The 12279-nt window shown below is 42.0% G+C and overlaps 1 protein-coding gene across 3 annotated transcripts in view; it reads right to left on the bottom strand.

The window, feature by feature from the left end:
• Positions 1–1699, bottom strand: part of GYG1 (glycogenin 1) — a 34114-nt gene extending 32415 nt beyond the window's left edge. For 2 of the 3 annotated variants that reach the window (XM_081827659.1, XM_081827661.1), the window contains exon 1: positions 1536–1699. In XM_081827659.1, the coding sequence (XP_081683785.1) occupies positions 1536–1542 (7 nt within the window). In that variant the 5' untranslated portion in view covers positions 1543–1699. The remainder of the gene's footprint in view (positions 1–1535) is intronic. The other variant, XM_081827666.1, reaches the window with a different exon arrangement.
• Between the last annotated feature and the right edge of the window lie 10580 nt (positions 1700–12279).

Raw genomic sequence — 12279 nt, 5'->3', positions numbered from 1 at the left:
GATTATTCTTCCTACTGAACAAGCCCCACCCTCCCAAGACCACCAGCCCTGCCTTTAGGATTTCTCCAGTTCTTCCCCGGAACGAGTCTGAGGTCCACTCTATCTCTGAGGGGATTTTAGCAAGGCAGGGGGCATCCAAATGTACAAGATACTTAGGATCAAACACTGGCAGGGGTCACTTGGGGGCACTGTTGCCCAACCAAGGAGTTGGGACATTTTGTCATGAAGTCACGCTCTTTCTCATTTTCCCTTTGCCTGTTTTCCGATGTGGAGGCTGGAGGCAGAGTGAATTCCATTGAGAAGCCAGAGAAAGTTGTAGGCTGTCAAGGAGGCTACTGCATGTGCTGGACTCTTTTCCTGAACAGGATCGCTATTAAGCTGTAGAAACACTGGTGTTCCCCACCCTTCAAGGGCCACCGGCTTCCCAGCTAGTCACATTCTAGGAAAGCTCAGAACAATGACACCTGTCATTTGACATGCCCATCAATCTCTGCCTTTACTTGTTTCTTCAACCCATCACAAGATGGCAACATTTCAGACAGTCTGCCCCAAGAGTATTTAATCTGGGGGATAAGGACTAATGTTTTAACTCAAGGGGGACCTGGATAAAAGTTTAACAAGATAAACAGGACTCAAGGATTTCAGGAAGCAAGGTTATGGATGCTATCCGAGATGAAGTAGGGGACAGGACAGATGCTTAGGAACATACGCTGGAACACCCAGCAAACATTACAAAAGAACGGGAAAGACCAATGACAGCTGGGTAAAATACAGCAACTCCGGGTACATCTGCAATCTTTCGGCAGTTCAGTTGCTCTCATAACCGCGCTATTAGCCTCAACAACCTCGGAAGGACCAGGTATCTCTGAGCTTCCCCTTCTCGGGGCAGATTCGACCCCTGCAACAAGTGGGCCGGCGCACGCCCACCGCATGCGGCCCGCTCCCCTGGGGCGCTCGCCCGGCTCTAGCTTTCAGCAACCCGGCCCCAAAGGCCTAAAAATAGGCTCGGCGTGGCGGCCAGCGCCCCGGCGGCCGGTAAAGGGGCCGGGCCGGGGCCGCCGGCGTCCCCACCTCGAGGCCGGCCCTTCCAGGTGATCCTGCTTGCGGGAGGCGGGGGCGGCCGCCGAGCGATCCCGCCGCGCTCCAGGGCTCGGGACAGGCGTCCCCGGGAACCGGCTCCCCACCCCCACCCGGCCCCGCCGCAGCTGCTCCGCCCGCCCTTCACGGTGAGAGCAGGAGGAAGGGCACGGAGACGGAAGCAGGAACGGGGGCTTGGGCAGAGGGCCCAGGCGCCGCCAGGCTGCCCCCCACGACAGCGTCCCGGGTTCCCGGCCGCAGCTCCGGCCTCGGGGGCGGCGGGGCAGCGGCTGACGCAGGAAGCTGCACGTCCGACTGCAGCCAGCCTGTAACTTTGCGGCGGTCTTCGTCCTGCCAGGAACTCCCCCGGGGCTGCGGGGCGGGAGGAGGCGCGGGGAGGCAGCGCGGGGCGCGGAGCCGGAGGTCCGGGGGGGGGGGGGGGGCGGCGCGGCGCGTACCTGTCATGGTGCTGCCGGGAGGGGCGGGCGGCCGCCGCTGCCGCAGGTTGCTGGCCGGGAGAAGCCGGGTGCCGGGAGGCAGCGCGTCCAGGGAGGAGGCGCGGCGGGAGCGGAGCGTGGGCCCGGAGCGCTCTTATAGCGGCCGTCACGTGGCCGCGCACGCTCTCGGCGCCCGCCGGCATCCTCCCCGCTGAGCGTCCGGCGGGGGCGGCCGACCCGGGTCCTCTCCCAACCCCTCCGCCCTCGAGGCTGGGCTCGGGTCCAGCTCCCGAGGGGCACCTGCCCGGGGCCTCGCGCTTCCGCATCCCCCCCTAAACCGGGGATTTGGAACGGAACTTTGGGGGCAGAGCGTGGCATCAGCAGGACAAACTCCTGAAGGAGCCAAGGGTTAGAGAACCCTAAAAAACAAAACCCGAGATCATTTTAGTGACAGTAATTCACTTGAACTGTTTGAAATAAACAAAGTTTAAATTTCACTCTTTGCACCTAGAATTACAAATCAGCCTCTGGAAACAGTTTTTAGTATTCTCACAATGGTCTTGTGGCTTTGACTGAAAACTCTTCGCTATATTATTTAGATTCTTGGAGCCCTCTGCATCCATTAGATAGGGTTTCATTTACTCCTTATACCAACTCCATGAAGTAGGTGTTATAGCCTCATTTTACAGATGAAGAAACTGAGTTACAGAAAGGTTAAATTACTTGCCTGTGGTCATATCATCAAGTGGAGAAGGTAGGCAGTTTGGTTTACAGAACTGACCTTCCTACCTGTAAGGCCCTGGCATCCCTGGTACGTTGGTGCCCTAAAAAGGTTAGCAAATTATGGTAACTGTGGTTGGGTAATATAGTTGTTTGGGTTAATCTGTTTCACAAATCATGAAGAGGTGAATTTGTCATTTCGCTAGGAAGTTGAGAAATAGTTCTCTCTTGTGATCACACCCTTCTCCTCTCCCCATCCCCTCCACCCAGCCCAAACATACCAGGAAAGGAACAGGTAGTACAATTCTCTGCGAACAACAGTTGCTCAGTAAATGCTGAATGGAAGCCAAATAGGAAATTGACAACATCAGTTCAAAAAATGAAATAGATGCATAAGAATAAGTGTTTTATTGCAAAGGTGGTATTGCTATTCTTAAACCCATTATCTCAGTTTCCTCAAGTGTAGACCTGGACCGCCTACTTTAGAATTGCTGGGCGCCTGGGTGGCTCAGACGGCTAAGCGTCTGCCTTCGGCTCAGGTCATGATCTCAGGGTCCTGGAATCGAGCCCCGCATCGGGCTCCAAGCTCCTTGGGAGCCTGCTTCTCCCTCTGCCTCTCTCTCTCTCTGATGAATAAATAAATAAAATCTTAAAAAAAAAAAAAAAAAAGAAAAGCGTTGGTTTAAAAAAAAAAAAAAAAGAATTGCTTGAGGCACTTGTTAAAATGTTAACTTTTGGTCCTGAGTCCAGACCTCCTGAATCAGAATCTTAAGGGTGGAACCCAAGAATCAGCAACTTAATTATCATTCTCCAGGAAACTCTCTTGATCCCTTCCCCTTCCCTCCAATCCCATCTTGGCATGGAGACCACCCATTCACTTGGGAAGACCTCCTGGTTACTTGGCTTTATAAACTTCCTTTGTAGGAAGTGGAAATGTCAGAGCAAAGGTACAATGGAGGGGTTTTCATGTATTCAAACCCTGTGGGGTTAGAAGAGTTGACACTCTTTAAGGAAAATGAAGGCTGTGCTTGAATTGTACCTCCTTGGGAAAGGGAAAACAGTGGTGCTCCAGGTCTAAATTGCTTCTTTCCATACTGATAAGTGGACCTGAATGAGTAAAGTTTCTTTCACTCAGGAACCCTCCTGCCCTTGATGGTTTTATTACCACCTGTTGCTTCAGAGCAAAGTGTCCGTCCAGGCTGGGTTTTCACAAAGGGTGATGCTGGACTCAAAAGGTCAAAGCCAGGAGGAAGATCTGGCGACAACTAGAACAGTAGGGAAAATTTCCTTAGGAACAAGCTCCTCTCTGCTCCATCCTCCAGGATGATTAAGTAAGAGTGGTCACCACAGCCTTCTTTCCTGTGTTTCGTGCACATTGATAGCTGTAAGAGAACATTGATAGCTTTTACCACCTTAATCAAAAAGGGACATTTTGAGGTTGCTACAATGTTGTCTCAATTGAGATTACTAATAGTGACGCACTGCCCAGTTTTCCTGAGGCTGTTTTACACTGAGTTTTGGTTAGGTATGAGAGCAAGGCCTCTCAAACTTTAATGTGCACACAGATTGTCTGGGGATCTTGTTAAAATGCAGATTCTGACTCAGTAGTTTGGAATGGATCTCCCTGGCAATGTCCAGGTGGCAGACCAATTTTGCATAGCAAGGTGATTGAACTTTCTGGATTGTAAGGATTTAGATGTAGTGGAAAGACATACAATGTTGTAATAGGACAAATGTTTGAGAATTTGATTTATTAACTTTTTTCCTGTGAAATTTGTGTAGCAGAATTTCTAAATCCTAAAAGAAAGATTTAAATAAGTTTAAAAAGAAAAGCTACATGGGTACTACCAACTTAGTATTATCATTAACTATTAACCATTTAAACCTATGCTAAATGTGTATATTTAGCGTGGTTGGTCCAAAATTCATTTTTAGTTGGCTTTGGAATGCATGATGTAATTTTTTGGCAGGATCCTTACCTTCCCAATTATGTTTTGTTTAAGATAATGCTGAAATCAGTTTGCATTCCCTTGAGCACACACACTAATTGATGGTGGGAGCCACTGACCTAGAAATATATTCCAGAGCAGAGGGCAACCTGCTGGCCTAAGACAAACAGTTCCCACAGACAGTCCATGAAATAGATATACCACATCTGCCCAGACACAGTAACTAACTTGTTAACTAACTACATAAAATTTTGCCCTTAATTGGTAACACACAGAATCTGTACCTGGAATTGTTGCCAGCAATCACATCCCTGTCTAATTCCAAGTGAAAGCTTATTCAAGAAATATTATCCTTGGAGGCCCAAAGTTGTTCATACTTCACTTGAAAGCTGGAGTCTCCAACTCCCCAAGTTGTAAGGGCCTATTGACTAGTTACAATGACTTTAAAAAAGCAACAACTTTATTACGATATAATTCACATATCATAAAATTCAGCCATTTAAAGTATACAATTAGATGGTTTTGAGGATATTCACAGAATTGTGCAAATATCATCACAATCTAACTTTAGAACATTTCATCACACAAAAAGAAAACTATACCCATAAGCAGTCCTCCTCAGTCTCTCTTTCCCTCATCCCTCAGCAACTACTAATCTTTCTGTCTCTATGGATTTGTCTAGAAAGATTTGCCTATATGTAGTCTTTTGTAACTGGCTTCTTTCATTTACTATCATAATGTTTTCATGGTTCTTCCATGTTAGGGCATGTATTGGTGTTTCATTCCTTTTTATTGCCAAATAATATTTCATTATATGGATATATGACATTTTAGTTACCATTTCATGAATAAACATGTGGATGAATATTTGGGTACTTTCCACTTTTTAGCTATTGCGAATAATGCTGCTATGAACATTTGTGTCCAAGTTTTTGCTTGACACACATGTATATATTTTTTTAAATAGATAGATCGATCGATCGATCTCCTCCTGGATATATACCAACCATAGAATTGCTGGATCATATGGTAACTCTATGTTTAACATTTTAAGATGGCTAGATTGTTTTCCAAAGTGTTTGCCCCATTTTGCATTCCCACTAGTATGAGAATTTCTTAGCCAATGTTGTTGTCTTTTATTATAGCTATCCTAATGGGTTTGGAGTAGCATCTCATTGTGGATTTGATTCGTATTTCCCTAATGACTTGTGATGTTGAGCATTTTTTCATGCGCTTATTGTCCATTTGCATATCTTCTTTGGAGAAATGACTATTAAAACACCTTACCCACTTTTAAATTGAGTTGGTTTTTTATTATTGAGTTATAAGAGTTCTTTATATATTCTGTATACAAGCCCTTATCAGATATATATTATATGATTTATGATTTTTATTTATTTTTTTAAAAATTTTTAAAGATTTTATTTATTTATTTGAGAGAGAGAGAGCACGAGTGGGGGGGGGCAAAGGGAGAGGAAGACGCAGACTCCCTGCTAAGCAGGGAGCCTGAGGACCCTGGGATCATGACCTGAGCCCAAGGCAGACACTTAACCAACTGAGCCACGCCAGCAGGCACCCCTGCTTATGGGTATAGTTTTCTTTTTGGGTGATGAAATCTGAAGTTAGATTGTGATGATATTTGCACAATTCTGTGAATATACTCAAAACCATCTAATTGTATACCTTAGATGGCTGAATTTTATGGTATATGAATTATGCAGGCACCCCTGCATATATATATAAAATTTGTAATATATTCTCCTATTCTGTGGGTTGACTTTTTACTTTTTTGATAGTATTTTTTGTAGCATAAAATTTTAAATTTCTACACAGCCCAATTTATTTATTTTTCTTTTTTGCTTGTGCTTTTGGTATCATGTCTAGGAAACCATCGCCTAACCCGCAGTCATGAAGATTTGCTCTTATGTTTTCTTCTAAGAGATTTGTAGTTTTAGCTCTTAAATTTAGGCCTATAATCCACTTTGTGTTAATTTTTGTGTGTCATGTGAAGTGGAAGTCTAGCTTCTTTCTTTGGCATATGGATATTGAATCGTCCCAGCACCATTTCTTGGCACCTTTGATGAAAATCAGTTGACCATCAGTATGACAATTCTAGTTCTGGACTCCTTCTATTCCATTGATCTATATGTCTATCCTAATGCTAATTCTACATTGCCTTGATTTCTGCAGCTTTGTAGTAAGTTTGGAATTAAGAAGAGTGAGTCCTTCATTTTTGTTCTTTTTTCAAAATTGTTTTGGCTATTCTGGGTCCCTTGCATTTCCATATGAATTTTAGGATCAGTTTATTAATTTCTGCAATAAAGAAAGATGGGATTTTGATTGAGATTGCATTGAATTTTTAGATCAATTTGGGGAGAATTGACAACTTAAAAACTTAAACCTGATCCATGAACATGAGATGTCTTCTCATTTACTTAGATCTTCCTTAATTTCTTTCAACAATGCCTAGTAGTACATTACCTTTTAAAACACATAACAAAATTCAAACAAACTAGGTCTGTTAGCTGCATAACCCCAAAGACATGACACCTGATTTTCTTTTTTTTCCCCTGTAATTTTGATCTTTAATTATTTTTAAAAATTTTTATTTAAATTCAATTTAATTAACATATACTGTATATTAGTTTCAAAGGTAGAATTCAGTGATTTCATCAGGTGCATACAACACCCAGTGCTCATTACATCAAGTGCCCTCCTTAATGCCCATCCCCTAGTTACCCCATCCCACCACCCCTCTCCCCTCCAGTAACCCTCAGTTTGTTCCCTATAGTTAAGAGTCTCTTATCATTTGCCTCCCTTTCTGTTTTCCTCTTATTTTATTGTTCCTTCCCTTCCCCTATGTTCATCTGTTTTGTTTCTTAAATTCCACATATGAGTGAAATCATATGGTATTTGTCTTTCTCTGACTGACTTATTTCACTTAGCATAATACCCTCTAGCTCCACCCACATCGTTGCAAATGGTAAGATTTCATTCTTTTTGATGGCTGAGTAGTATTCCATTGTATATATATACCACATCTTCTTTATCCATTCATCTGTCGATGGACATCTGGGCTCTTTCCACAGTTTGGCTATTGTGGACATTGCGGATATAAACATCGGGGTGCACATACCCCTTCAGATCCCTACATTTTTATCTTTGGGGTAAATACCCAGTAGTGCAATTGCTGGATTGTATGGTAGCTCTATTTTCAACTTTTTGAGGAACCTCCATACTCTTATCCAGAGTGGCTGTACCAGTTTGCATTCCCACCAACAGACACCTGATTTTCATATCTAGTAGATACTCTAGATTTATATTCTTGACTAAGATGGGATTATCATTGACCTCTATACAAGGAACAACACTGTTTTGCTCCATCACAAGACAACCTTTACAAACTTCACTTTGGCATTATCATTAGTAATAGCTGTCACTTACCTGATGCTAGGCTTCTTATACATATTAAATCATTTAGCCTTCCCAACAATCAAATGAGGTAGATAGTCTCTAATCCCCACTATCAAAGGGAGACACAGAGCTTACCCAATGTTATACAGCTAGCAATTTGTGGAGGTGCTTCCCCAGTCTGTACAATAACCAGTGCTTGGTTATATGTGCAGGTTGTGTACTATCCAAAAGCTATGAAAGGAGATGTGTGCAGTGAAAAGTCGCTTCCCTGCCACCTTTTCCCTCCAGCCACCATGTTTCCCTGCATAGAGTGGCATTATGTTCCTGGCTTTTTCTGTGGATCTAAGGATGCCACAGAAAACTCACTGTGTTGTAGATGATATTTGCTGTGTCACACAATTTCTTCTTGCAGAGGATCCACGTGAAAATTTTCACCCTAATTTTAGTTCAGAAAGAATGTTGCATCTCCTTAATACTTAGTTTTTTCTTTATCTTATAGGCATTTTGAATCTTATATCAATACATGCTTCCCCCCTTTTTTTGCTCCACTTAGAAGCTTATGGCAAAATCTGCAGCTACTTCTAGTCGTTATTTAGCCTCTCTACCCTGCATTTACTTGCATTACTTGCTCTCATAATTACACTTGCCTTATTTATGAAGTTGCATGAGATCCTTTGGAAGTAGGGGAGGCATGTGGAATTAATTAGTAAATAATTAAATTATCAGAGGTTTCTAGTGGGAGTAGAGCACAGAAAATGAAATTTCAGTTCAATCTGGGTGACTCTGTAGGTTTTTTGTAGTGGTTTGTCAGTAAAATGAAGATTCCATAAATTAGAGAGGAAGGGTTACAGATCCAGACATGGGAATAACCTTCTGTAATTAGTTTAAGATTAGTTAAAAAGACAACACATTGCCTGATCTTTCAATCTTACTTTTATTATTTATTCTACCAGTAACATGATAACAACATGATAGTGGTCAAAAAGCATCAGGTCATCTAGCCTATCAGGTCACCTACATGATGTTTTCACAAGGCCACTGGGATTCAAGCAATAATTTTATTCTTTTTTAAAAAAAGCATTCAACTTCCAGGTTAAACAACAAACAACAATAGCAACAAAGCTGAAGGCTGTCGCAGGTGTCCCTGCACAGCCCCGAGCCCTCTTACATCACTGAACTACAGCCAGTCCCTCAGGATCATCTCATCTCTGAGCCCGATCCCAGCCCTGAACCTCCAAAGTGAGTGTGAGTTTGGGGGATGTCTATTGAACCCAATGTTTGGAAACAAAAAAGTGTTTTTATTTTTCTTTTCCACCAGGAGAAAAGGCTTTCTTTGGTTCATGCAGAATTACTTTCCCTGTATTACAGACGATATAACTGAAACTCAGAGAAGTTAGAAAATTGTTCAAGGTCATTTGACTAGAGAGTGGCATGTCTGGGTCTTCTTAAACTGTGCTGCCTCCCTGGAATTTGAGTGGGAATCGGAGCATTTCTCAGGATTCGGGACCTCAGGGACACTCATTGCCAATTCTGGTAGTCAGTATGTCAATAATCTCTCCCCATCTGCTTCTCCTTTTGACACAGAGGAGATGGAGGAACGAATGAGGCATTGGATTTTTGAAGAAGAATCTCTAAGAATGTTGGAAGCAGCCTGAGAGAGGTTCTAGCCCACAAGCAGGCCGAGAAAGAGTCAGAGTTCAGGTGGAAAAGAGCCAAGAAGTCTCCAAGGTCCTAAAAAAGCTGCTGTCAAAGGACATACGTACTTCACTCCTGGTAATTCCTAAGCAGCTTCTAGAATAGATCCTATCGCTTACCCTCATTCCAGGGAGGGGTCATTGGAGCAAAGGCTTAATGATTTCTTGGAGTGTCCTAAACACCTAAAATATCTTTGCCTGCCTGAAATTCCTTTTACAGAGGACAAGATATTTCACCCATAATTAGAGAGAAAAAATAAGTTCTGGTTGAAGAAGAGACATTATTTGAAGAGCTAATTTTATGAGGCACAGTAAGAATAGATAGTACATATATAATCTCATTTAATCTTTTCGACAGCCCTGTGCAGGAGATATTATTAGCTCCATTTTGCACACAAAATGATGAGACTGAGAGGTTAAGAAACCATTTACCTTCGATGTGTGAATATGCCTTTTATGAGCCAGTAAATAGATTCTGTGTCCGGGGATATTTTTGTCATACCTGAATACGGTTTGTGGGTACAGCTTTGCTTGAAATGATTACTGAAGATTTTTGAAAACAAACTTTTTTAAAAAAAATAACCAAACTTTATTAAGATAAAGCAACATGCTTTCAGAAGATCCATTCATTGACGTATGGGGCTATTTTGCACACAGAGCAATTATAGTAACATATAATTCTTAGAACCATGAATACTTAGTGTTTTTGTGGTCATTTATAAATTAAAGAGGTGTTTATGTAGAAATAGAAATTTACTCAGTCCTGGTACTTAAATTTTTTAAGGGATATTTAAGGGTTTTTTTTCCAAATATATATTTTAAGCATTTTTTTATTTTATTATTTTTAAAGATTTTGTTTATTTGAGAGAGACAGAGAGAGTGACAAAGATAGTGAGAGAGAACATGAGCAGGGAGGAGAGGGAGAAGCAGGCTCTCCACTGAGTAGGGAGCCCCACAAGGGGCTGGATCCCAGGACCCTGGGATCCTGACCTGAGCTGAAGGCAGATGCTTAACCGACTGAGCCACCCAGGCGCCCCTTAAGCATTTTTTTTTTTAAAGTAAGGCGAGAACAAGAGACTTTTTATCATTTCACACGAATCAATATAGCCCTCGAGCTTTAAAATACTTCCTCAACTTCTGTTTTGTGTTACATGGCTCTTGAACATATGCTTCTGGCGGCTTTCACTTTTGCTTCTGATGAACTTTGAACTTCTTTATTTTTGGTTGTTTTTTGTTTTTTGTTTTTTTTTTGCAGTGTTTTGTTTTGTTTTGTTTTGGTGTGATAACTAGATAAATCTTTGGTTCCCAAAGTATTTCAGGTTTTGTTCTGTTGGATGATTGAGATAATTTTTGATTTGGACTTAAAACAGCTTAAAAATGTACTGAAGTACCCACCACGTTAAATTTCACTGGCAAGTATGTAGGAATGATTGTCTGCTAACCTCTATATTCCAGAAACAGATTTGCAATCAATAGCTCAAGGGCTGGTGGGTAAGCCAAATCTGTGCAGTGTGGACTGACCTTGAGCTGAAGATTTTTCACTGCCAGTTTGCATCAGGAAAACCCCCTCCAGGAGCCCAGGATCTTCCTTGAATACTACAGAGTTGAAAGCCGTTGCCAGAATTTGATACTCCACCATTCTATGTCAAACAGGGTGCTACAGCCCAAACAGTTTGGTCATGGTACGTCATTGGGACACACCCAGCTTCTGGCCTGGCCAAAAGCTTAAGAGCGGATAGCATCTAACCTTGCTAGGCCTATCAAAAAATCAGCATGTGAGCTCTTTGGCAGGTTCTGCTGGTGTCAGCTGAGGGCAGCCCTTTCTGGAGGCAAGTGGGTTATCCCAAAGGAAGGAGAGGTGGAGCTGCCCTGCCACCTGCTAGAATCAAATTCAAGAAAGTCTGTGACCACTGTATGTGACTCTCATAAAGGCAAGTCTATAAGAAAGGTACTAACCACCTGAGGGATAAGCACAACAGTTTGTATCAAAACATATCAGTAGCAGGAATTTGACAGATCTCCTGGACAAACTGATTCTGAAAGAAATAGCATTTGTCCAGAAAAGGTGCTTGGATGTTTTTGGTTTTTTGTTTTTGTTTTGTTTTGTTTTGTTTTGAGGTCAGGAGAAAAATTCCTTAAAGGTCCAGAAGCCCTGCCACTAGCAGTTCCCAAAGAATATGCTCAGCTGGTGAGGACCGCTGGGTGTTTCCAGCACACCCACAACAAAGCACAATATGTTCCTGCCCGCAGAAACTTTTGGATTGGAGGCTTAAAAGTTAAGACCTTAAACAGTAGATAAATAATCAAGACTGATAGCTGATGTTTAAGGTAAAGTTTAAATAGGAGAAAAAATGGTGGAGGTTCATTTAGGAATCCACATTCTTTTAAGATTTGATTCTTCTCTTTTGGAGATTTCATAAGGTTTTCCTTGTACTTTTTTTTTTTATTGGTTTCAAGAAGATTGAAAACTGGGTCCAAATTTTTAGGGTTAGAATAAATAGGCCATTGTGTGATGGTCTCAGTTTAAAAAAATATAAAAAGAGTTAACTGTTTGAGGCAGTATTTCAATACTAAGTTGTTTTTTTTTTTTAAACTGTTAGAAAGGGATAGAATAGACCATTTACATATATTTTAAATTATATCATTTAATTTTTTGAATAAGTAACTTTTTAATGGTTCAAAAATAAGTATAAAAAGGTCTATGGTGAAAAGTCTTCCTCCAACTCCTCTCCTACTCTCCACAAGTAACATTTTTGTGCATAAGAAATGAATACATAGGGCACCTGGGTGGCTCAGTTGGTTAAGCAACTGCCTTCGGCTCAGGTCATGATCCTGGAGTCCCGGGATCGAGTCCCGCATCGGGCTCCCTGCTCAGCGAGGAGCCTGCTTCTCCCTCTGACCCTCCCCCCTCTCATGTACTCTCTCTCATTCTCGCTCTCTCAAATAAATAAATAAATCTTTAAAAAAAAAAAGAAATGAATATATATG

The sequence above is a fragment of the Leptonychotes weddellii genome, chromosome 1 (genome assembly GCF_054177405.1).
Source record: "Leptonychotes weddellii isolate Sample4059 chromosome 1, ASM5417740v2, whole genome shotgun sequence".
Lineage (NCBI taxonomy): Eukaryota > Metazoa > Chordata > Mammalia > Carnivora > Phocidae > Leptonychotes > Leptonychotes weddellii.
The sequence above is the reverse complement of the archived record's forward strand: the minus strand, read 5'-3'. Positions and strand labels throughout refer to the sequence as shown.